The sequence below is a fragment of the Lithobates pipiens genome, unplaced genomic scaffold, assembly GCF_037356315.1.
Source record: "Lithobates pipiens isolate NorthernLeopardFrog02 unplaced genomic scaffold, aLitPip1_a1.2 Scaffold_18, whole genome shotgun sequence".
NCBI classification, from domain to species: domain Eukaryota; kingdom Metazoa; phylum Chordata; class Amphibia; order Anura; family Ranidae; genus Lithobates; species Lithobates pipiens.
The window spans coordinates 24,783,889-24,810,823 of NW_027507758.1; the positions used below are offsets into that span (position 1 = coordinate 24,783,889).

Sequence of the window (26,935 nt, forward strand, 5' to 3'; positions counted from 1 at the left end):
CATGGTGGTGGCAGCATCATGTGGTGGGGATGCTTTTCTTCAGCAGGGACAGGGAAGCTGGTCAGAGTTGATGGGAAGATAGACGGAGCCAAATACAGGACAATCTTAGAAGAAAACCTGTTAGCATCTGCAAAAGACTTGCGACTGGGGCGGAGGTTCACCTACCAGCAGAACAACGACCCGAAACATCCAGCCAGAGCTACAATGGAATGGTTTAGATCAAAGCATATTCATGTGTTAGAATGGCCCAGTCAAAGTCCAGACCTAAATCCAAGTGAGAATCTGTGGCAAGACTTGAAAATTGCTGTTCACAGACGCTCTCCATCCAATCTGACAGAGCTTCAGCTATTTTACAAAGAAGAATGGGCAGAAATGTCCCTCTCTAGATGTGCAAAGTTGGTAGAGACATCCCCAAAAAGACTTGCAGCTGTAATTGCAGAGAAAGGGGGTTCTACAAAGTATTGACTCAAAGGGGCTGATAACAAATGCCCCCCACACTTTTCACCTATTTATTTGTAAAAAATGTTAAAAACCATTTATCGTTTTCCTTCCACTTCACAATTATGTGCCACTTTGTGTTGGACTATCTCATAAAATCCAATAAAATACATTTATGTTTTTGGTTGTAACATGACAGAATGTGGAAAAAAACTGTTAAATTTTTCAAGGCACTGTATACCCAGTGAAGAGACTATCCTTAGGCGATACACAGTGATGAAACAAATCCTCCTACATACGTTTTACCTGTTTACCTGCAGTCTTCTCTTCTCTACAATTATTCACAGTGCAGAATTTACACAGCATTATTGAGCTCCAGAAGGCAGGGGGTGGGGCATAGTAACTTGTCCGTTTGTCCCTTCATGGCAATGCCATTGGTAAAGTGACATCCCTGATGGTAAGGATATATATGTGTGTATCACAGACAGTTACTGGGGACAGAGTTGTGGTTCCTGGGAGGGCAGTGGGTTGGAACACAGGACCAGATTAGAGGGAATCTGGACCGGTTAGAGGGAATATGCCCCTCCATATCCTAACACAAGATACCCCTGATACATACACTGACCCAAACACCTAGTCAGAGGAGGAAGCAAGCAGCTCTCTCCAGAAACTTTGACCCTCATGTGTACATAGATGCCATAGGGGTCCCAAGGGGGGGTCCCTGATGAATTCAAAGCCAGAGACCAGGTAAAAGCTGGTTTTGAGTCTTTAATCCCCATAATAACTGTCAACAAGAATGTAGATTGGATCAACTACATATACAATAACCAACAGAGATTGGTGAATTACACTAAAGATGCCCTCTAGGGAATTGCTGACCAGTTAGCCCCCCACTTCCTACATGACATTCCAGAACCGGAATGGCCTTAGACATGGTGTTAGCTGAGAAAGGAGGTGTCAGTAAAATGATAGAAAAAAAACGGGAACCTGTTGCACCTACATTCCTGATAATACCGGCCCAAATGGTAAGGTTACTCTAGCTATAAAGAAATTAGAAGATTTGTCACAGAAGAAAATAGCCATTTTAGGAGGGACTGTGGAGGAATGTAATGTACATACTGATAATCAGAAAATGTCTATTTTCTTATGTGTATACATGTTTCTATGCAACGCCTTACTCATTATATAATATACAGATTAGTTTTGCTTTGGGACTAAAATGGCGGCTACCCTCTGTTCCCACACATTAGAAGAATGCGGAATAGAAGAGAACCGGCTTCAACCAAGCTTCAAGCATCAAGTTTCTTTAGCTTGTCTTGTATTTCAACCAATGAGATGTACCTATTAGCCCTTGTACACACGGTCGGAGAATCTGTCGGAATGAGTCTTATCGGACCGTGTCGTCGGATAATCCGACTGTGTGTGGTATGCATCGGACTGATTCCGTCCGAATCTCCGTCCGACCCAATTTTCCAACATGTTTGAAATATTTCCCGACCAACTGGGCCGGACGGACCTAATCCGATCATGTGTAGAGCATTTTCATCGGACCAAGTGCCACGCATGCTCAGATCAAATTCCTACATCAAAGCTATTGGCTACTAGCCTGAATGTAGTCCCATCGTAACGAAATTACGTCATCACGTTCTGAAAGATCGGATTTTTCGCCAACTTGGCCCGACCGTGTGTATGCAACAGTTTCGGACACAATCCGTCGGACTAAATCCGACGGGCAAAATCAGACGGATTTGGTTGGCAAAATCTCTGACCGTGTGTATGTGGGCTTAGACTGACATAGCAATGACGTATCTTTGTGTATAAAACATTAGCACCGCCCTGCAAATAAACAGTGATAAGGAAGTGAACATACTGAACACATGCGTCAGCGTCTACTTCCAGCATGCATGCACATTCACACTTTTTAATTAGAAACAGCAGCAGATAACCTTGAGCTCGATTGAAGTTCTTAACCTTATCAATCTGACGTCACACACTGCAGAGCAGAAAGCTTAGTGTAATCTGAGACCTATGTGGAAGGAAAGGACACCCCCCCACCGTGTGCTGTGTGGGCGTCTCATTACTTAGTGTTGGCATAGACTAGTGATGGTGAACCTTGGCACCCCAGATGTTTTGGAACTACATTTCCCATGATGCTCCACAACACTGCAGAGTACCAGAGCATCATGGGAAATGTAGTTCCAAAACATCTGGGGTACCAAGGTTCGCCATCACTGGCCTAGACTATCAGAAGGGACTCATTTAGATAGCAGAGGAATGGGAGAAGACACATAAATCACACTCGGTGCTTCGGATTGAGGCAAGTACACACTATGGAAGGATATGCTTTCTTTGTTTTTTTTTTCTTTTCAGAGGTTTACAACCACTTTAAACAATTTCTTCTAGAAAAAAAAAGTAATAATTCCTTCAACGTTTTTACTTTAACAGAGAAGGGTCAAAGATGAATAATATTCTTGTGTCTAAAATAGTATCTCCAGTGACTGATGTCCTAGATCAGGTGTTCTTTGGAGACCAGAGTACGCAGGGTACATTCTAATGCCCTCATTCACATATAATGTTCCCGTGGATGGATAGGGACATCACATTGTGAGATGATTTCTCAAAAAGTGTGTAAATTGGCAGTAGAGCAAATGTAGGTCAGGATGGCAACAAGTGATTTACAATTTAAAGAAAAGTTGATCGTATTTTTAGCTCTAGAATTAAGACGAGTCAATGCGGGGTAAGGAAAAATGCTATTAAAATATCTCTGTAAAAGCGAGCCTCAGTCTAGAGTAATGTGTGGGCAGAGGGAACACATTTTAGCAGGGGATGCATAATTGATGATGTTACACATTAGAGCGGAGTAGGAAAATCTGCAGTTCTGCAACTGTTATGGAATAAAAAAAGAATACAGTATTTGTGACGAACGCGGGTATCAGGTGGCTATCTCGCAAAAAAAAGGACCGGCCAACCTCACACCACGCTGTCACTTACGCGACAATGCCACTCTCAGCTGCACCCAGCCAGGGCCGCTTTTAAGGCAGGGCAAAAGGGGCAGCTGCCCTGGGCCCTGTCATGGTTGTGGGGCCCAAAGCAGCTGCCTCATATTTGCCAACTATCCTGGTTTAAATTCCATCGTCCCTCGAGGTTTTAGTCATGTGCTGTGTCCCAATATCTCAGTGTGAAGTACTGCTACTAATGCTGCCCAGCTCGGCCCTATTGTTGTGTAAAGATGACTCACCTGCTGACTCTGTGTTTACATGTAAATTACCGACATTCATATGTAAATAGCAGCAGCATTCATATGTAAATAGGGACAGCCAATATTCATATGTATATCATACTCCCCTGAGGACATATCCACAGTAATCTCTACAACCAATCAACAAGCAGAAATCATGTGCTGTAACCTCTAGCAACTGATCAGGGAGCCGTAATGTGTGCTGTAGCCTCTAGCAACCAGCCAGTGAGCCGTAATGATACACTGTAACCTCTGGCAACCAATCGCAATCGATGCCTGATCTGATTTGGAGTCTAGCTGCTATTTATTGTGTGTCTCAGAGCAGATGGAGAGCAAAAGTGCATGGGGGGGGGGGGCAAGAAAAGTTTTGCCCAGGGTCCAAACAATATTAAAGACGGCCCTGCACCCAGCACAACGTTTTTCCAGCTTGCGGGACCACAGCAGCCTGAGAGCGATTGTCACTGGGCTAATTACACAATTAACCCTTTAACTGCCACCACTGACGTTTGTTTGGGAAGGGTCGGGACTTCCATCAATTTAGCAATATCAATTATGATCTCAGAATAAGCGTCTGCAACACACACACTGCCACCACAGACAGGTCTCTGCTCAGAGGCCATACTCTAAAACTGTAGCGCTCTTCAAGAGGCGGGTTCGTTTATAGTTTGCATTATGAGCTTTAGAGACAAGGTTAACATTTTTCAACATAAGGGTTTAATAATGAAAAGGTCAAAGTTGATGCAAATAAAATATTTACAGAAAAAGATGTTTCAAAGAGATAAAGACAATATACAGCCACACAGAAGTAGAATTGGCAAGGGAGGTTACTTGCAATTAATGTCTGAGGGTTGATCAGAGATCGATCGATGAGCTGGGTTAGGCCCCTTTCACACGGGGCAGATCAGTAATGATCCGCCCCGTGATGATCCGCTTGCTCAGCGGGGATCGCTCCGTTGTACCCGCTGAGCCGGTGGCAGACAGGGTGGTCTCCGCACACTGTAAAGGGAACGCCCTGTCAGCTCTCCGCTCTCCTCTATGGGGATTGGATGAGCACGGACCGTCTGTTCATGTTCATCCAATCCGCTCTGCAGACGGATAGAAAAATAGGATTTTCCTCCGTCTGCAGAATCGGACAATTGCGGAGGCGGACAATAGCGGCTGTCTGCAGATGTTCATCCTCAGACACCGGCTATCCCATAGGGATGCATGTATGTCCGTATTTCATCCACAAACAGATGGATGAAATACAGACATACTGTCCGCATGTGTGAAAGGGGCCTAATTGGTTCTCAAATTTGGCAGACGTTCCTGCTTGGATGGTAAAAGGAGAACTGACCATTGTCTTGGCATCTCCTCTTTTCTGTCAGATCAAAAGGGGTGTTGACAGCGACCAGTGACCAATCGTCTGGGTTGCTGGGAGGTGTCTACAATCATGACCATGTCCCAGGTACACTTTGTGATACATATTCATATCTCTGCATCTCTACGAATATCCATATTATTGTTCAGCATGACATTTGCTTCAAAACGAATACACACACGTCAGGTCTCCAAGGCCTAGTTTACCTAAGAGGAATAAGGGGTACCAGTGGTTTCCCATATGACCTGACATAGGGGTGTCTGGACTTGAAACATTACAAACAATCTGAGGAAACTAAATATGTCCATATTATGGCTGTGCTATTATTACTTTGGAAGTTATGAAACATCCTGAAATGTCATACTTATTCCACTGTGTAAGCTTTATGGTGCATTAAAGTATTTATGACCAGTATCTGCTGGTTCTCTGAATTGAGAGGGTGACAGTTTTACGATAGGCCTGAACATCCTGCTAGGCCAACATTAGCTGTTTTTACAGACCTAGCCTGGTTCTGCTCTGTTGAGATAACAGCTCTTGAATAGGGATGAGCTGAACACCCCCGGTTCCTTCGAATGGACCTAAAATTCGTACGAACTTTAGAACCCTATTAAAGTCTATGGGACTCGAACATTCAAAATCAAAAGTGCTAATTTTAAAGGCTAATATGCAAGATATGCAACAGACAACAACAGCAATAAGGGGTATCTTCAGGTGTATACTGTGCTGGAGGCACACAACACCAACTTTAACTCCTGCAGATGCCTGTATTAGAGAACACCAGCAATAAAGTTTAGATACAGGTGTATACTGTGCTGGAGGCACACAACACCTACTAACTCCTGCAGAAGCCTTAATTAGAGAAAAACAGCAATAAAGGCTAGATACAGGTGTATACTGTGCTGGAGGCACACAACACCACTTTAACTTTAAGATGCCTGAGAAAAGAACACACTGTCCCTGCCTACAGTATCTAGTTCTTTCCCTGCACACCGGAACACACTACACAAGGCCACCGCGCTGGCAGCCTTATATAGTATGGGGCTTGTACTAAACCCCCTGAGCTATAATTGGCCACAGGCATCCTGCCTGTGGCCAATTATGGCTCTCCTCGCCGCCAGTACTGTAATTGGCCAAGCATGCTGGGTCACAGTGCATGCTTGGCCAATCATGAGCTAGCAATGCACTGCGATGGCATAGTGCATTGTGGGCCATTCGTGCCACATGAATTTGGTGCGAATGGTCCACAAAGTTCTGAATTCGCTGAACAGACAAACGGCCAATGTTCGAGTCGAACATGCATTTGAGTCGAACACCGAGCTCATCCCTACTCTTAAAGTATAAAGCCTATGAATTCCTGAACATAAGGGAAGGGGGTTCAGGAATTTCTACTGCAATGTTAAACTGTTAGCCAAGCTGTCATGGCTGCCCTAAGGTTCTCAAACAACATTGCCACCAGCTACAGCTTTTCATGTGTCCGGTAAGTGATATTGTTACAGTATTGTCAGGTTTGGTATTCAGGCACCTTGTTGCTGTTACCAGCTGGACATGCATCAACTGTCTTATGCAAGACTAGCTTCCAAGTAAAGGTCTGATTGCAGTGCCCCCATGACCAATGTCAACATTTCAAGTCATGTTATTATTTGTGTTGGAGCCAGTAGACACAGAGGCATGGGTAGGTGCCATTACTAGGATCATTACCTGTTGCCACCCACTCAATCCTTTTGGGAAGTGCTTTGGCTGGCTGCACCCTGTATTATGATTATTTGGTGAAAGCCACCAAATTTAGCCTAACCCCCATTTTTAACCCACTCCATTTATATCTGAAAATTGGTGTACTACCCATTTTCCTTCTTCTACTGAAGTCTACCAAAGACCCTTCAGGGTTTTAGTTGCAGACAATTTTGGTTTGTGGTTGTTGGAATTTCATAGGATCCATTGAGTTGGTATAACACATCTTTGACAAGTAGTGCATCTTCCTGATGAAATGTGTTGAAGAACTGCAGACAATCTGTAGACCACAATATTCATTGTTGCACTAAAAACCTGTAACCCTCTATTGTAATGTAATGAGTCTACACTAGCCTTTCTCAAACTTTACAGCACAGAGGAACCCTTGAAATAACTTTCTGGTCTCAGGGAACCCCACCCCCGCTACAAGTTACTATATCTCTACAACTCATAATACACTAGTGTGATGGTCAGTAAGAAGAATGCTCCTTACACTTGTGGTCATTGGGAAGAATTATCCCCTTACAGTTAGCTATAAAGATGATTGGGAACTTATCTGAGATTGGTGAAATAGCTCATTGTTCAATGAACCCCTAGCAAATTCTGGAGGAACCCTAGGTAGGCAGAAATTGCTCTTTGCTCAGGGAACCACTAGCACACTAGCAACCTCTGGAGGAACTACTACGTAGGCAGAAATTGCTCTTTGTTCAGGGAACCACTAGCACACTAGCAACCTCTGGAGGAACTACTACGTAAGCAGAAATTGCTCTTTGTTCAGGGAACCACTAGCAATCTCTCTCTATTCTATGAAGCCAAAATAGTATTCATCCTTGTAGTGATGGGTCCATTAAGCGAATGCCATGGATGGTGCTGGGCTAGAACCAGATGCAAAGGTGCAGCAACCCAAATGCATTTTTTATGTGTTTATTATGACATTTTACCATATAAAGGAAAAAAGCAAACATTTTTGAGAAACAAAGCTGCTTCCCTTGCCCTTGTTGTAAACCATATCAAATAAAACATACCAGGAGAGTACAAGCAACCCCTAAATAACCCCTTTTTGGAAAGCAGACATTCCAAGGTGATCTCGTTTTGTTCCCAATTTTGTTTGGAAATAAACACACATGCTGCTCCTGAAGGGGTTAAAACAATGACCAATCACAGTGATCCCATGGTACAGACCCCCCAAAGACAGCTCAAATCATAGTCACTGTGTGGGTGGGGTTGCCACCTTTTGTTACAGACCAAACCAAACACTTTGGCGGCCTGGGACACCTTTGGGTGCCCCAAGGAGAGTAGTAATGCGGTGTGCATAGCATGCCACAGTGAAAAATTAGTGTGGCCAATTTACTCTTGCTGACATCATCGCTCTGCCCCCCCCCCCCATGATGTCGAACCTGCCCCCAGACAGCCGCCTGCAGCGCCCAGCTGGCAACAGATGTGTGTGACTATCTTGGTTACTTGGGGAGCCACAGCTCAGTCTGAATAATGTATCCTGGTTTCAGTCCGCCTGAAACCCAGACATATGATTCAAAACCCGGACAGGTGTCAACCTTATATGTGGGGTGCTTTGTGGTGTGCCGTTTATAAACCACACTGCAGAAATAAGTGTCCATTGCTTCACCTTTCAAAAACGTACAGTGGTACATACGCGGTTAACCACTTAAAGTGGTTGTAAACCCTTACAACACACTTTGACCTACAGGTAGGCCTAGATTAAGGCTTACCTGTAGGTCCAAGAAATATCTCCTAAACCTACACGGTTTAGGAGATATTTACCGAAAGACAGGCACCGCTGTCTACGGCTCATGCGACGTAGACAGCGGCGCGCCGTGGTCAACTGCGATATGCCGCGAGTGACGGCTCCCGTGCACACGCGCGGTAGTGACGTCATCGCGGCTTCGCCGAATAACAGCGGCGGAGCGGCGAGATCCACCGAGAAGATGGACGCTCTGAACTACAGGGGACAGCGGTGACTTCGCTGACTCCTGTGTCAGGTAAGTGACACATAATGGACTACTATGCGATGCATAGTAGTCCATTATGCTTTAGCTTTGCAGGGAATGAAAGAGGAAGTAAACTCATCTGGGTTTACTTCCTCTTTAAGCCCCGGCCCAATAGGCAGCTAAAGGACCAAGCCCCTTTTTGCGATTCGGCACTGCGTTGCTTTAACTGACAATTGCGCGGTCGTGCGACGTGGCTCCCAAACAAAATTGATGTCCTTTTTTTCCCCACAAATAGAGCTTTCTTTTGGTGGTATTTGTTCACCATTTTTTATTTTTTTGCGCTATAAACAAAAAAAGAGCGATGATTTTGAAAAAAATTTAATATTTTTTACTTTTTTGCTATAAAAAATATCCCCCAAAAATATATAAAAAAAATGTTTTCCCTCAGTTTAGGCCGGCACGTATTCTTCTACATATTTTTGTTATGAGCGATTATTGATTGGTTTGCGCAAAAGTTATAGCGTCTACAAAATAGGGGATAGTTTTATGGCATTTTTATTAATAATTTTTTTTTACTAGTAATGGCGGCGATCAGCAATCTTTATTGTGACTGCGACATTATGGCGGACACGTCGGACAATTTTCACACATTTTTGGGACCATTGGCATTAATACAGCGATCAGTGGGATTAAAAATGCACTGATTACTGTAAAAATGTCACTGGCAGTGAAGGGTTTAACCACTAGGGGGCAGTGTAGGGGTTAAGTGTGTGTGCGTTTTTTTTTACTGTAGGGGAGTGGCTTGACGTGTGACGTCACTGATCGTCTTTCCCTATGACAGGGAACAGACTATCAGTGACAAGCTCCCTAGGAAGCACAGGGAGAGGTTTGTTTACACTTACCTCTCCTCATTCTTCAGCTCTGTGACCCGATCGTGGGACACCGGCGGCGTTCGGGTCTGCGGGTCCCGCGGCCATGGAGCTCAGGACCGGGTCATGAGTGCGCCGCCGGCGGCGTGCGCACGACCCACGGCTGTGCACTTAAAGGGCAATGTACAGGTAAGTGCTTGTGCCCAGCCGTGACATTCTGCCGACGTATATTGGCGTGAGACGGTCCTTAAGCGGTTAAACAGACCAAGGGCAGGAAAAAACAAGCTTGAAAGATCAGCCACAGGTGGTCAGCTTATCATTTTGTTTCAAATTAGAGATCTGCCTGTGTTTATATAAATGTCTGTATGCTCAAACACAGCATTCATTTCCCATCAGCCTTCATCAAAGTTTTCAGTGCGCTCACAGTTGAGAACTGCAACCTCAGCCCATGCACTTCACTGACTGATCACCACTTGCAATGAGCTTGTCCATTGTATTCCTTATCAAGTCTGAGGAATATCTGGCCATTGATAGCCCATACATTTCACAAAAAGAAAAATCATGTCCTAGATCAGGAGTCTCCAAATTACGGGCCTTTGGCCACATCTGGCCCCCTGCAAGATATTATATTGCCCTCAGTTAGGGTCAGTGGTGTGCAATGATTGAGGGATCAGGTGTGCTTGCTCCAGCAAGAGGGAATCTGATGGGGGTCCTGCTGAAAGGGAGGATTCCAATAGGCACCCTGATGTAAGGGGGAACGCTGATGGGGTCCCTGATGTGGGGTAGACTACAATGGGGACCCTGGTATAAGAGGGAAACTCTTATGGGGACCCGAATGTAAGGGGACTATGATGGAGACCCTGATATAAGGGTGCTCGAAAGAGACCATGATGAAAGGGGGGGTCTGATGGAGACCATGATTAAGGGGTGTTCTGATGGAGACCATAATGTAAGGGGGGCTCTGATGGGGACCCTGATGTACAGGAGGCTTTGCTGGAGACCCTGATGTAAGGGGGGCTCTGATGGAGACCCTGATGTAAGGGGGGCTCTGATGGAGACCCTGATTAAGGGGGGTTCTGATGGAGACCATAATGTAAGGGGGGGCTCTGATGGAGACCCTGATGTAATGGGGGTTCTGATGGAGACTCCAATGTAATGGGTACCCTGATGAAAACCCTGATGTGAGGGGGGTTCTGATGGAGACCATAATGTAATGGGGGCTCTGATGGAAACCCTAATGTAATGGGTACCCTGATGGAAACCCTAATGTGAGGGGGGCTCTGATGGAGACCATGATGTAATGGGGGCTCTGATGGAGACCCTGGTGTACAGGAGGCTTTGCTGGAGACCCTGATGTAAGGGGGGCTCTGATGGAGACCCTGATGTAAGGGAGGCTCTGATGGAGACCCTGATGTAAGGGGGGCTCTGATGGAGACCCTGATGTACAGGAGGCCTTGCTGGAGACCCTGATGTAAGGGGGGCTCTGATGGAGACCCTGATGTAAGGGGGGCTCGGATGGAGACCCTGATGTAAGGGGGGCTCTGATGGAGACCCTGATGTAAGGGGGGCTCTGATTGAGACCCTGATGTAATGGGGGTTCTGATGGAGACCCTAATGTAATGGGTACCCTTATGGAAACCCTGATGTGAGGGGGGGCTCTGATGGAGACCATAATGTAATGGGGGATCTGATGGAGACCCTGATGTAAGATGAACCGTGATGGACACTCTGATGTAATTGAGAATATGAAGGACACCCTGATGTAAGGGGGAATCTGATGGTGATCCTGATCTAAACGGGGACTCCAATAGGGAGCCTAATGTAATGTATACAGCACAGTGGCTAAGTGGTTAGCACTTCCACTTTGCAGCACTATGGTCGTTGGTTTGAATCCCAACCACAACACTACCTCCTTGGAGTTTGCATGTTCTCCTGGTGCCTGTGTGGGTTTCCTCCCACACTCAAAAGATATGCTGGTGCATGAATATTTGTAAAATATAAGATGGGGCTCTTGCACTGAAAGGTTTGGAGACCGCTGGTCTAGGTGAGAAGACAACATTTCCATTTAATGCCGGTCATAGCCAGTCTACCTCTTTCTTCACTTCTTCCTCGTCCTCCAACGTCAGAGCGGCCAGCTGTCTCGATCTCTGCTCCATCAAATTCACATATCTAATTGGATTCGATAAAGCTTCAATCACATCTGCGAAAAATAAAAAATGACATGGTGTCTATATATGAAGGATAATGTGACTTTTACAGTAATTTGTGGGTTGTAGAAGTACTGCAAAAAAAAAAAAATATTAAGGATTTAAATAGTTCAAACAAATCCTTGCTGGCTTCTCATGCCCTTCTACACCATGATGGGGGTAGACTGCCGGATTTGGAGCAAAACAAACTTTGTAGACTATTTGCTGTGACACCTTGGTCTGTGTTAAGCGAATGTTGTCTACATATATTGGTCATGTGTATTCTTCCTTGAATCTTGTGAGCTTTGTGTATTTTTTCTAGATCTGTGCAGGAATCCAGTGTGAGATCTTTCCTCTGTGTAGGAGCTTCCTTAAAGACCGGTCACTGCTGCTCTCTCTCCTTGTACAGGGTGACAGGTCTCGTCTCCACCCCCTCATGTGGTTTTCTGCAGGCAGCCTGCAGTGGGTGGAGCATCTTGGCCCCTCCCACAGCTCTGCTCTCTGTACATATGCATGACCATAAGCACTATATATATATATATATATATATATATATATATATATATATATATATACACACACACACACACACACACACACACACACAGTATATACATATACAGTATCTCACAAAAGTGAGTACACCCCTCACATTTTTGTAAATATTTTATTCTATCTTTTCATGTGACAACACTGAAGAAATGACACTTTGCTACAATGTAAAGTAGTGGTTGTGCAGCTTGTATAACAGTGTAAATTTGCTGTCCCCTCAAAATAACTCAACACACAGCCATTAATGTCTAAACCGCTGGCAACAAAAGTGAGTACACCCCTAAGTGAAAATGTCCACATTGGGCCCAATTAGTAATTTTTTCTCCCCAGTGTCATGTGACTCGTTAGTGTTACAAGGTCTCAAGTGTGAATGAGGAGTAGGTGTGTTAAATTTGGTGTTATCGCTCTCACTCTCTCATACTGGTCACTGGAAGTTCAACATGGCAGCTCATGGCAAAGAACTCTCTGAGGAAATAAGAACTATTGCTCTACATAAAGATGGCCTAGGCTATAAGAAGATTGCCAAAACCCTGAAACTGAGCTGCAGCACGGTGGCCAAGACCATACAGTGAATGAATGAATGAAATACTTGTATAGCGCACAATGCGAACTGAATCGCCTCTAGGCGATTCAGTTAAACAGTGGTTTAACAGGACAGGTTCCACTCAGAACAGGCCTCGCCATGGTCCACCAAAGTTGAGTGCACGTGCTCAGCGTCATTTTCAGAGGTTGTCTTTGTGAATGAATGAATGACTTGTATAGCACTACCTATGAGAACTGAATCGTTTCGGTGCACTTTTGCCATTAGTATCCATCTGCGGTATAGCGCGGTCCTTTGCCCCATGGGGTCCCATCTTTGGGAAATAGACGTATGAGTGCTGCCAGCATTGCTGCAGAGGTTGAAGGGGTGGAGGGTCAGCCTGTCAGTGCTCAGACCATACGCCGCACACTGCATCAAATTGGTCTGCATGGCTGTCGTCCCAGAAGGAAGCCTCTTCTAAAGATGATGCACAAGAAAGCCTGCAAACAGTTTGCTGAAGACAAGCAGACTAAAGACATGGATTACTGGAACCATGTCCTGTGGTCTGATGAGACCAAGATAAACTTATTTGGTTGAGTTGGTGTCAAGTGTGTGTGGGGGCAGGGGCGGACTGACAACTCGTGGGGCCCCCGGGCAATAGGAGATTATGGGGCCCCCAGGCAATCAGAGATTATGGGGCCATACAGCATACACAAACACACACACACAGTATACAATCACACAGTATACACAGACATATTTCTATTGGCTGAGAAGGTAGTGGAGAGGTGGGGCAGCTATAATCTCTGGATTTTTAGACCAAAAGGATGTTGGTAAGGGACATTTCAGAGACAGATGTAAAAAAAAAAACACAACTTTTTACATACTGTCCCTGGTTTTGCTGAGGCTGGCAACCCTGATGGGGCCCCCTAGTGGCATGCGGCCCTCGGGCAGTGCCCGAGTGGTCCAATGGTCAGTCCGCCCCTGTGTGGGGGCAACCAGGTAAGGAGTACAAAGACAAGTGTGTGTTGCCTACAGTCAAGCATGGTGGTGGGAGTGTCATGGTCTGGGGCTGCATAAGTGCTGCCGGCACTGGGGAGCTACAGTTCATTGAGGGAACCATGAATGCCAACATGTACTGTGACATACTGAAGCAGAGCATGATCCCCTCCCTTCGAAGACTGGGCCGCAGGGAAGTATTCCAACATGATAACCATTCCAAACACACCTCCAAGATGACCACTGCCTTGCTAAAGAAGCTGAGGGTAAAGATGATGGACTGGCCAAGCATGTCTCCAGACCTAATCCCTATTGAGCAGAGGCGGCTCTAGGATTTGTGAGGCCTTAGGCGAAACTTAAACATGAGGCCCCAATCACGCCCATAATGGGAAAATAATTCAAGCAATAAAAATGGCTACAAAAAGATACACAGATCTAGCACACAGTTCATCGGCACCACTTCCAGGGCACCCTCCACACCCATCAGACATATGCAGCCATTAAAACATCTGGGGCCCAGCAAGGTGGCAATCCCTCTAAGAATTTCCTGTGTCTTGGGAGAATGGGGAGGGGATGTCACTGAGTCATTCCACATCCACAGAGGAAGTAGAGTGGGGGGATCCCAGCACAGTGCAGGGGGAGCAAGAGAGGGGAAGGGAGACAGAGAGGAGGGGAGAGAGAGGGGAGGGGGAGCAAGAGATTGTGAGATATAGGTGGAGAGAAAGAGAGGGAGGGGAGCAAGACATTGTGAGTGAGAGGGCAGGGAAAGTGGGTGACCGAGAGAGGGGGAGAGGGGGGCGAGAGAGGGGTAGAGAAAGTGTGCACAAAAGGGGGAGAGAGGTGGAGATAAGAGAGGAGGGGAGGGGGAGTGAGAGAGAGAGGGAGGAGAGGGAGAGGGGTAGAGAAAGGGTGTGCAAAAGGGGGAGAGAGAAGAGGGGGGAGAGAGGGGGAGGGGAGAGAGGGGGAAAGAGGGAGGGAAGGTAGGGAAAGAGAGGGAAGGTAGAGAGAGAGAGAGAGAAGGAAGGAAGGGAGGAGAGAGGCAGGGAAGGGAGGTAGGAGAGGAGGGAAGGGCGGAGAGAAGGAAGGGAGGGCGGAGAGAAGGAAGGGAGGGCGGAGAGAGAGGGGAGGGTGGAGAGAGAGGGGAGGGCGGAGAGAGAGGGGAGGAAGGGAGAGAGGGAAGGAAGGGAGAGAGGGAAGGAAGGGAGAGAGGAGAGAGGGAAGGAAGGGAGAGAGGGAAGGAAGGAAAGGAGGAGAGAGGGAGGGAAGGGAGGGGGAGAAGGAAAAGAGGAGAGAGGGAGGGAAGGAAGGAAGGGAGAGAGGGAAGGAAGGGAGAGAGGGACGGAGAGAGCGAGGGAGGGAGGGGCAAGAGAGGGAAGGAAGGGAGGAGAGAGGGAGGAGAGAGGGAGGGGAGGAAGGAAGGAAGAGAGGGAGGGGAGGAAGGAAGGAAGAGAGGGAGAGGAGGAAGGAAGGGAGAGGAGGCAGGTGGAGAGGGAGGGAAGGAAGGTGGAGAGGGAGGGAAGGAAGGGGGAGAGAGAGAGAGAGAAGGAAGGGGGAGAGAGAGAGAGAGAGAGAGAGGGGAGGAAGGGGGGGGAAGAGAGGGGAGAAAGGGGGAGAAAGAGAGGGGAGAAAGGGGGGGGAGAGAGGGGAGAGAGGGGAGAAAGGGGGAGAAAGAGAGGGGAGAAAGGGGGGGGGGAGAGAGGGGAGAAAGGGAGAAGAGAGAGGGGAGGAAGGGAGAAGAGAGAGGGGAGGAAGGGAGAAGAGAGAGATGGAAGGCAGGAGGGAAGGAAGGGAGAGAGAGAGAGAAGGGAGGGAGAAGAGGGAGGGAAGGGAGGAGAGAGGGAGGGAAGGGAGAGAGAGGGAGGAAAGGGAGAGAGAGAGGGAGGGAAGGGAGAGAGAGAGATGGAGGGAAGGAAGGGAGAGAGATGGAGGGAAGGAAGGGAGAGAGAGAGATGGAGGGAAGGAAGGGAGAGAGAGGGAGGGAGAGAGAGATGGAGGGAGAGAGAGAGGGAGGGGAGGGAGAGAGAGAGGGAGGGGAGGGAGAGAGGGAGGGAGAGCGGGAGGGAGAGAAGGGGTGGGAAGGGGTAAGAGAGAGGAGTGTGGTGAGAGAGGGGGGTAAGATAGAGAGGGGAAGGGAGGGAGTGAGAGAGAGAGGGGGTAAGAGAGAGAGAGGAGGAGGTGAGAAAGAGGGGGTGAGGGAAAGGGGGCGAGAGAGATCTAGAGATCTGTCCCTGTCTGCAGCCCTTGGGGGGCAAAGAGCAGGGAGGAGCTGGAGAGTGCTGGGGGCTGGAGAATGCTGGGGGTGGAGGGTGCTGGGGGCAAGAGAGAGCTAGAGGGTGTGAGGTGGAGAGTGCTGGGGGCCAGTGAGCGCTGGGGGTGTAGGGTGGAGAGTGTTGGGGGCCAGAGAGCACTGGGGGTGTAGGGTGGAGAGTGTTGGGGGCCAGAGAGCGCTGGGGGTGTAGGGTGGAGAGTGTTGGGGGCCAGAGAGCACTGGGGATGTAGGGTGTAGAGTGTTGGGGGCCAAAGAGCGCTGGGGGTGTAGGGTGTAGAGTGTTGGGGGCCAAAGAGCGCTGGGGATGTAGGGTGGAGAGTGCTGGGGGCCAGAGAGCACTGGGGATGTAGGGTGTAGAGTGTTGGGGGCCAAAGAGCGCTGGGGATGTAGGGTGGAGAGTGCTGGGGGCCAGAGAGCGCTGGGGATGTAGGGTGGAGAGTGCTGGGGGCCAGAGAGTGCTGGGGATGTAGGGTGGAGAGTGCTATGGGGCCAGAGAGTGCAGAAAGAATTGTAGAGCAGGGGGTGCTGGCAAAATGGGGGTGGAGCCAGGGAGGACAAGAATGGGCTGGAGAGCAGGAGGGGCGGAGCCAGGGAGCAAAAGGAGGGGCTGAAGAACAGGAGGCTCGGAGAAAGGGAGTACAAGGAGAGGCGGAGCCAGGGAGCACAAGGAGGGGCTGGAGAGCAGGAGGGGTGGAGCCAGTGAGCACACGGAGGGGCGGAGCCAGGGAACGCACAGAAGGGTGGAGCCAGGGAGCACACAGAGGGGTGGAGCACAAGGAGGGGCCGAAAAGTACGGGGGATACAGAAAAAGTTAGATAGGAGAAGCGGTGGGGAGACTGCACATAGATAGTGAAATTGATTTTTCCATATTCCTCCATACAGCCGCTGAATGATCACTTCTCCTCCTCTCCTCCCTGCAGACATTCAGTTGCTGTATGGAGTAATATGGAAAAATCAATTCCACTATCTATGTGCAGTCTCCCCACCGCTCCTCCTATTCAGGCACACAGGTAATGCTGTGCGGCATGGGCACTCACCTTTCCTCTGGTCGGCAGCATAAGTTCCTCCCTCTTCACACTCATGGTACTATCCAACTGGGTAGTTTTTCAGCAACACCCCGCTTTGACTCCAGAACCAAATAGAAGGCAGGTGCGGAGGATAGGTCTGGTGAGCGGGACAAGAGAGAAGCTCAAGTGCGGGTCTCACATGGACATGCCGCCCTCATGCCGTCTGTCATCCAGCCGCTGCGCCACCTAGAGGCCTCTACTGTCCCGCTCCCCGCACCTGCTGCCACCAGACCGGGATGAGACCCTGACAAGTGTGATTGATCACAGGCAAATTAGTCGATTGCGAGGCCCCCGGAGACTGCGGGGCCTTAGGCAATCGCCTAATTTGCCTAATTAGAGAGCCGCCTCTGCTATTGAGCATCTGTGGGACATCCTCAAACAGAAGGTGGAGGAGCGCAAGATCTCTAACATCCACCAGCTCTGTGATGTCATCATGGAGGAGGGGAAGAGGACTCCAGTGGCAACCTGTGAAGCTCTGGTGACCTCCATGCCCAAGAGGGTTAAGGCAGTACTGGAAAATAATGGTGACCACACAAAATATTGTCACTTTGGGCCCAATTTGGACATTTTCACTTAGGGGTGTAGTCTTATGTTGCCAGCGGTTTAGACATTAATGGCTGTGTGTTGAGTTATTTTGATGGGACAGCAAATTTACACTGTTATACAAGCTGTACACTCACTACTTTACATTGTAGCCAAGTGTCATTTCTTCAGTGTTGTCACATGAAAAGATAGAATAAAATATTTACAAAAATATGAGGGGTGTACTCACTTTTGTGAGATACTGTATAATACACAGTGTATATATATATATATATATATATATATATACATATATATACACATATATACATACATATACACACACACACACATATACATATATGTATAGTATATATATTTAAACTCTCTATATGTGTACAACAATCCGGCCGCCTTTACACAGGTGACCAGGGGGAGGTAAAAACTGGTGGTTGAGTTTTGGTATTATCAACCCCCAACAGCCCACCTGAAACTACCATGCATGCTTTGCATCACACGGCTTTTCATACCTTTAAGTCAATGGGTTGATTTAGTAACCCATTAACAAAATCACCGTTCAAAAAAAAAAAAAACTGGCATTCAGGATCTCCTCCCAAATGCCTGACAGCAGCTGCTTAGCTGTCCCCAAAAAAGCGTTCCACGGCGGATCACTTTTCATGATCTGCCCACATGTGAACCTTTGAAACTTTTGCCTCTGCGCAAAGATTTTTCATAAATCTATAATAGAAAAATGACATCTATATTTATTTATATACAGATAACTAAAGATTTACTTATTTATATACAAAATACAACCCAGCTCATATTTTTATGCTCAATAGGTTGAGGTTTAGTGCTGCAGACATGCTCATTGCAAAGTCTATCCATGGATTGTTCATCCGCAGCTGCAGCATATCTGGGCTACTGCTGCCACCCAGTGGTGAAAAAATATATGAACCAAAGGAAGATTTTTTTAAATGTTTAAAAGAATGTAAAACATTTAGTGAAAGTATCCTTTTTTTTTTTTTTTTTTTTTTAATTAACACAAAATGTAAAAAAAAGAAAAAAAAAAAAAGAAAGTAGTTTGAAGCATTTACTATACCTGCAAATGTATCAGGGACATAATCTTTCACCACTATGCAGACGAAGATGGCTGGTAGTGTCAATGGTACGTTCTTTTCATTTCGTAGACAGATGTAATGATAACCTAAAAAAAAATAAAATAAAGCAGTTTATTCTTTTATTTAAAAAAAATATAAAAATTAAACTACGCCCAGACAGGTTCAAGGGGATTCAATTCAGGAGCCAATAAGCCGGAATGATCAGATTTAGTTCGCCTTATAACAATGACAGAAGGAAGTCAGTGGCCTGTCTGTCTTTAAAATAAAGGTTTACAGAGGTGACAGTTGGCTTCCCTCAGCCCCTCTGAGCAGTGGTGACATCTTACTGTGCCACTGGGTATGCCCATCTGAATGTTCTCAGGCATTGGTGTGCGCAGACCATATTCATTAGTGTGTGCACCCTAAAGCTCAAACACACTTTATATGTATATTATATTATATTATATATATATATATATATATATATATATATATATATATATATATATATATATATATATATATATATATATATATACATACATATACACACACACACACACAAACATTTATAAATGTAAACACACATTTTAAAATGTATCAGAACGTGGAACAGTGTCAGTAGGGATTGCACTGAGCACAGAGGATTGGTGGATTTGAAGGTGGACTGCACCCAGCTTTGCACTTTAATTGATTTTGAATGAACTATTACATGGAGATTATAACTTATTGCAATATTGTGGGACTCGATATATAAAATCCTTTTTGATGATCACATTATTGGAGCATTTAATTACTGCATAGCACGGACTGCACTTTGGAAAGTTTTTGGCACCTTAGAAGCTTATTGCACTGTATATAGTTGTTTTGCACAATATCCTGTCTGCACATATATCACTATTGCACTTTATTTATATTATTTAGGATATATATTGTATTTTACCATATACATGTGATAATTAATGATATTATTATTTTTATTTTTTCACTTATTTAAAGATTGGAGTAGGTGAGGTATCGCCACATATCATTTACAAATATTTATGACACAGTGTTGAGATCGCTTTTATATGTTGGCAGCTTCCTGGCGATTTTTTTAGGTATTAGGTATTAGGTTGTGCGCACTAGTACCTCTCATATTTTTGTATATTTGGGCGATAAGGATCTCCGAGCGCGGTGATGGCTCTTAAGGCATTTGGCGCGCTGTCCGGCTTCTCCATCAACTGGAATAAATCAGTACTTATGCCCTTAAACCCCATTACCTCCCCCCTTCCGGAATGCGCAGTGACAGTGCAAGTTGTGTCCTCCTTTTGGTATTTGGCCATTCAGGTTTCTCCAGAGGTGTCTCAATACATACCTCATAATTTAATACCTCTCCTGTCTAAGTTTCGGGAGAAGTCCAAGGCCTGGTGCAAACTGCCTCCATCCGTTGTGGGGAGAGTTAACCTAATACAAATGGTGTGGGCACCCCGATTGCTGTATATATTTAACAATTCCTCTGTTTGGATTTCATGGAAGTGGTTTGACAAAATAGACTCCCAATTTAGGGAATTGATCTGGCGTAAAAAAGTAGCGAGAGTGAGCTTATCAACACTACAATATAACAAAGCTGAGGGTGGGTTGGCCGTACCACACGAAAGAACCTACTATCTCGCCTCGCAGCTCCAGCAGGTGGGGGGCCTGGGGGGCATTGGACACTTTGGATCCAATTCATGGAGTCCTTCGGGACTCGGCGGATGATGACATGACAGCTCTATCACATTTAGAAGCTGGATACCCACAACTGGACCCTGGGGCTCCAACTATACTTCTTTTGAAAATGTTATGGTCCTATACCAAACGGCTGTTGGGGATACAGGGATATATATCCCATACCCCCTTATGGAGCAACATTAATTATAAGGAACTATATAAGCTTAGAGGTTTTAGAAATTGGGAGAATCTGGGTGTAAGATACATTGTACAATTGTATAATGGGCCTACCCTTAAGTCCTTAATGGAAATACAGTCAGAGTTTAGTGTACCACGCACTGATTTCTACAAGTACTTACAACTGCGCCATGCATTACAAACACAGGCCAGACAAAAAGAGCTCAGATTGGTAAACCACCCATTGATACAAGATATCCTAATGGAGGGTAACAAAAAAGGCATGATATCTAGGTGTTATAATATGCTACTCAGTAAAATTCAGGACCCAACTAGTTTGCCGTGTAGATGGAAATGGGAGGAGGACGTGGGGATCATGGATGGGGAGACATGGAATCTTTGCCTTGCCTCCTGCCCCCCTGGTCTCAGTGTCCGCCTCCCAAAAACTATCACGTCTCTACTTTTTGCATAGAGCATATAAAACGGCAGCACGTTTGCATAGTTGGGGTATACGGGATACACCTATATGGCCGATGTGCCAGAGGGACAACGGTGACCTGCTGCACACGTTCTGGAAATGCCCCAAACTTTTCCGGTATTGGACACAATTTCTCAGGTATTTGATTTCACTATTCAGCGAGACCCTAAGCCCTTGTACACACGGTCGGACATTCTGCCAACCAAATCTGTTGGATTTTGTCCGACTGATTTTGTCCAAAACTGTTGCATACACACTGTCGGAACAAGTTGTCGGAAAATCCGATCGTTCAGAACGTGATGACGTTATTTCGTTACCACGGGACTACGTTCAGGCTAGTAGCCAATAGCTTTGATGTAGGAATTTGATCTGAGCATGCGTGGCACTTTATCCGATCAAAATTCTCTACACATGATCGGAGTTGGAAAATTGGGTCCGACGGATATTCCCACGGAAATGGTCCGATGCATACCACACACAGTCGGATTATCCGACAAAACGGTCCGATAGGACACATTCCGTCGGAATCTCCGATCATGTGTACAAGGGCTAAGATATGTCTATTGGGTGCCCTGGATGAAGAGCTGCTGTCTCCTCCTGCTCACACAGCAATTCTCCGTCTACTATATATAGCCCGCAAACTAATTGCACAACTTTGGATAACCCCCAGGGTTCCCATAAGATATCAATGGGTGGAACAGGTCAACCGGATGCTGATGAGGGAAAAGCTGACATTCAAACATAGGAATGCACCCCGTAAATTTTATACACTGTGGAGAGCGTGGCTGGAAACACCTGGGCTATCACAAACTAGTCAATGACAGACTCTTAGCCCTTGTACATACTGTCGGACATTCCGACGGAAAATGTCCGATCGGACTGCGTTGTCGGATAATCCGACTGTGTGTGGGCTCCATTGGACTGTTTCCGTCGGAATATCCGACGGACAAAGTTTTAGAGCTGGATTATAAAACTTTCCGACAACATGATCCGATCGGACTTTGTCCGATTGTGTGTAGAGAATTCCGATCGGACAAAGTGCCACGCATGCTCAGATCAAATTCCTAGCCTGAACGTAGTCCTGTCCTAACGAAATAACGTCATCGCGTTACGTACGATCGGATTTTCCGACAACTTTGTCCGACCGTGTGTATGCAACACAAGTTTTGGACAAAATCCGTCGGACAAAATCCAACGGATTTTGTTGTCAGAATGTTCGACCGTGTGTACAAGGGCTAACAGAGCCATTAAGCCATGTGGTTGGAGGAGGAGTAAAAGATCTATAAATGCTTTAATTGGTTGGGAATAAATACATCTATAGTACATAAGTGATTTGCAAAAGCATTCAAACCTGGTGGGTGTGATAGCTCCTTGAAGAGCGATTTCTACCCAGTCGACTAGGGAAAAGTCGTATACAAGCACAGTTAATAGTTCTATACTTTGGAGGTTATATGTATCTGATTCTGTCAGTTATTCTGTTGTTCGTTGTGATTATTTTTCTTATCTGTACCATTTGTTTGCCGTATGTAGGCCTCTTAGCATGCTTAGCGGGTCCAGTACAAAGATTGTCCATATAATGTCTGTACTGAACAATTTTGGGCTGTAATCTGTAATTCTCCGCATATTATGTATCTGTACCAACGAACATACAAAACAAATAAAAACCTTTTTTCTGATTAAAAAAAAAAATTGCAGATCACCACCATTAGTAGTTAAAACAAAATAATAAAAATGCCATAAAACTATCCCCTATTTTGTAGACGCTATAACTTTTGCGCAAACCAATCACTATACGCTTGTTGCGATTTTTACCAAAAATATGTAGAAGAATACATATTGGCCTAAACTGATGAAGAAATTTGTTGTTTTAATTTTTGTTTTTGGATATTTATTTTTCAAAATTATCGCTCTTCTTTTGGTTATAGCTGTAAAAAAATAAAATGAGGTGATCAAATACCACCAAAAGAAAGCTCTATTTGTGGGGAAAAAAAAAAAAAAAAAAGATGTCAGCAGCCCCTCTAATATCTACCTGAGCCCCATCTCAATCCAGTGATGTTGCACAAGAGTCTCAGCTGTTAGGGACTCTCCCTCCTTATTGGCTGAGACAGCAGTGGGGCGCCATTGACTCCCGCTGCTGTCAGTCAGTGAGCCAGTGAGGGTGGCGGGGCTGAGCTGCGGCTCCACGTCTGAATGGACACACACACAGAGCAGTGGCTCAGGTGCCCCCATAGCAAGCTGCCTGCTGTGGGGGCCCTCGGCAGGAGGGAGGGGCCAGAAGTGCCGACGAGGGACCGGAGAAGAGGAGGATCCAGGCTGTTCTGTGCAAAACCATTGCACAGAACAGGTAAGTATAACATGTTTGCTATTTTTAAACAAAAAAATCCCCAAAACGTCAATATCACTTTAAGTTACCAAATAAAGTTACCGAACTCACTATTAATAAAGACAACAATGTAAAGTGACATCCTTCCATTTGGATGACAAAGAGAAAGCAACAGAGTTTGTTTGGAATTATTAGGAATGTAGCGCCTACCTGGTCGAATTGCTGAGACTGGCAATAGCCGATGACCTATGAACTTTCCTCCTTCTTCATAGGCTGCTATTCTGAGGCTGGCCAAGGATGGTAGCACTACCTGATCCCCCACCCCAAAAAAAGACAAAGATTGTAAAATAAGTAGAACCATTTCAAAGTATTCAAGAGGTTTCATAAGAAAAACATGCAAACATGCTCAACTGATTACTGAGGGGTCTATTTATAAAAAAAAAAATTCAAGCATGATCCCCATATTTTGCCTAATATGTTTACACTATAATACCAAAAGAGTAAGTATGTGATATAGATTAAAAATACAATTTGATTACAAAATCTCGATCAAAAATATACAATTTGCCATCATAAAATAAACACAGTCATGGTTACAGTAAAGGTTAAAGTTTATCAATGAGGTTGCATGTCCTTATATGGGTCGACGCGTTTCACAGGGTCACCCGATTCCTCAGGACCAATAGTACTTTTTTAAGGACAGTAGATTGCACAAGACACAATAAGGGTGAATTCCCTCAGAGGGTGTAAGAGAAGGGAACAAAATAACAGCAGTGGAAAGATATCGGAAAGTGTGCCTACCAGCCCATGGGAGAGGTCCACAACCTCGCAAAGCCCAAAGCTGGGCCCACTTTCAGACATCTTTGCCCTGCTGTTATTTTATAACCCTTCTCATACACCCTCTGAGGGAATTTATCCTTATTGTGTCATGTGCAATCTACTCTCCTTAAATAGTTATGACTGGTCCTGAAGAAGTGGGTGACCCGGCAAAACGCTTTGGCCCAATTCAAAAGCATTGGGAATCATTAACCTTTACTTTAACCTTAATTGTGTTTATTTTAAGAACACAAATTGGAGCCTTTAAATGCAATTTTGTAATAAAATTGTATATTTTATATATATCACAAGTTTTTTTTCTTTAATGGCTACCAAGTTTATATTTAAAGTACCCCCAAAAATTGTTCACTTCACCATATCTGATTTCTATCATTTAGAGTTACATAGTTTAGTTTCTCAGTTGTACTACTAATACCGGCTATGACTAATCATTGAAGACCCATAACTTGCTACTACGTAATGGAACACCTATGGTATACACTACATAGAGCTAAAAATTTGTCACACAATGGTGAAATACTACAATATTGTGCTTTAACTGTAAATTGAAGGATACATTCAAGGTATGGATATTTTTACATAGTTACATTGGTCCATCTTGAACCAATGTAACTATGCACATACAATACCAGTGAGATCCCACTAGAAGCTGGAAATCACTGTAGTACACACTGCTACTCCAGTGATCCCCACTAGATTCCAGGTCCTGTGCCAACCAACCGCTCCTTCTGCATTGTGAACATAGGAGGTTGGCCATTCGGCACTGGCTCCTTTTAGAGAATGCTTTGCATTTTCTCAATGCATGCAAAACATTCTATGACTGGAAGAGTTGGGTGCATGCAAAACATTCTCTGAATACTGCCCATGCCGAGCTTCCAGAGGGATCCCGCAGGTACATTATATGCATAGTTACATTGGTTCAAGCTGGACCATACCATTCCATACCTGGAATTCTAATTTAACTCCTTAGGGTTCCCTCACACATCATTGATGGCTAATGGAGATGCAACTGAGTAAAAGTCCCCTCTTAAATTAAATACCACTTCATTCTTTTAAATACAGATCTTAAATTGAAACATTGGTTTAACCTTCTTGAAGACGATAGGTTCCTCTTCCCAAACTGGGTTCACAGCATTGCCTTGTGATGTCTTCGTCCTGAATGCTTTTCGCCTGGTATCAACAGGTAATCCGAACATGTCTACTTCTACATAGGTGCCAACCTTTTTATCTGAAAGGAACTGCCCTGAAATGATCTACAAGAAGAAGAAAAAAAATCTCTTGAATAAGATTACAGGGATGTATATTACATATTGTGACAGAATCTGGGCTAAAATAGCAGACACGGAGGTGGATGGGAGATATCTGTTGCCCGGAATGTGGATTGGGATGGCAGTGGGCTCTAGGAAACCCTTGTGAGGAAAATAGGTCTGCCTTCTTTTAAGAGTTGACTTGTAAAATTCCTCTGTGGAGGCTGCCGAAGAGATTGGGTGGGTCCTCAGCCTGGCCACCCAGTCCACAAGTCTATCTTCCAGAATACCTGGCTCAATGTATGTAACACCTACTAGTGTGCTAGAATAGGTTTTGTAAGTGTAGGGAAATTGGTTGGCTTGACTTGGCTGGGAACCAAGCCTGTGTTTTTAATGGGTCAGGGTAAATAACTCACAGGTACTATCCCTGAGACCTCTCCCTACTTCTGGAACTTGCTGGAAACTTCTTATGCCGTGTAAACAGGGCCGGACTTTTCGACAGCAAAGGTCCGACGAAACGAATCCGGCGGACAATTCGATCATGTGTGGGCTTCATTGGACCTTTGCTGACGAAAAATCAGACGGACTTTAGATTAGATCAAATTTTTACGATGGACTCGAGTCTGGTCGAAAAAAAACATTTGTCTGTATGGTAGTCCGACGGAAGAAAATCGACGCTAGGGCAGCTATTGGCTACTGGCTATGAACTTCCTTATTCTACTCTGGTCGTACATCATCACGTTCAAATCAGTCGGACTTTGGTGTGCTTGTGTGTGGTCAAGTCCGTTCGTTCGGAAAGTCTGTCGGAACTCCTCCAAAAGTCAGTCGGGAAGACCGTCGGACCTAGTCTGTCGAAAAGTCTGCTTGTGTGTACGCGGCATTAGAAGAATGGGAGTGGAAGTGAGGAGGAGCTGTCTGGAGTATTCTGAGGGCCTTGACCAATCCCCAACAGATGGGTTGGCAGGGGGCAGGCCCCCTCAAATACTCGGGGTCAGCCCAGCTGGGGCAGTGAAGTTGAGGCTGGAGATGTGTGGGCCCTTGAGGCTATCCCCCTAGTCTGGGGGAGGGGGTGGGAGTGACCCCGGGCCTGGACTCGGGTGTTGAAGGGACCCTCTTTTTTGGCACACAGGGGTATTCTGACTGGAGGCATAGGAGAAGGACAGCAGGAGAACACTGCCAGGCAAATCTCCAGGGAAAAAGACAGCCAGGTGGGCTAGTGAGTGTTAATGAAGGGAAGGACTGAGAGTCAGCCTAAGAGGACTGGGTGAGCAGTCTGAAATGGATGCGGAGTCAGTCTGGGAGGACTGCTGTGGAAGTTTAGCCAAGAGGGCTGGAAAAATGGGGAGCTGCAGCCAGGTGGGCTGGCAGTGCCTAAACAGGTGGTGCT

The 26,935-nt window shown here is 45.6% G+C and overlaps 1 protein-coding gene across 1 annotated transcript in view; it reads right to left on the bottom strand.

The window, feature by feature from the left end:
* PLCB1 (phospholipase C beta 1) overlaps positions 1-26,935 on the bottom strand; it is a 957,098-nt gene that overhangs the window by 149,265 nt on the left and 780,898 nt on the right. The window contains exons 20-23 of the mRNA XM_077485489.1: positions 25,390-25,554; positions 23,675-23,774; positions 18,797-18,901; positions 11,670-11,779 (exon numbers count right to left, since the gene is read on the bottom strand). Coding sequence (XP_077341615.1) covers positions 11,670-11,779; positions 18,797-18,901; positions 23,675-23,774; positions 25,390-25,554 — 480 coding nt within the window. The remainder of the gene's footprint in view (positions 1-11,669; positions 11,780-18,796; positions 18,902-23,674; positions 23,775-25,389; positions 25,555-26,935) is intronic.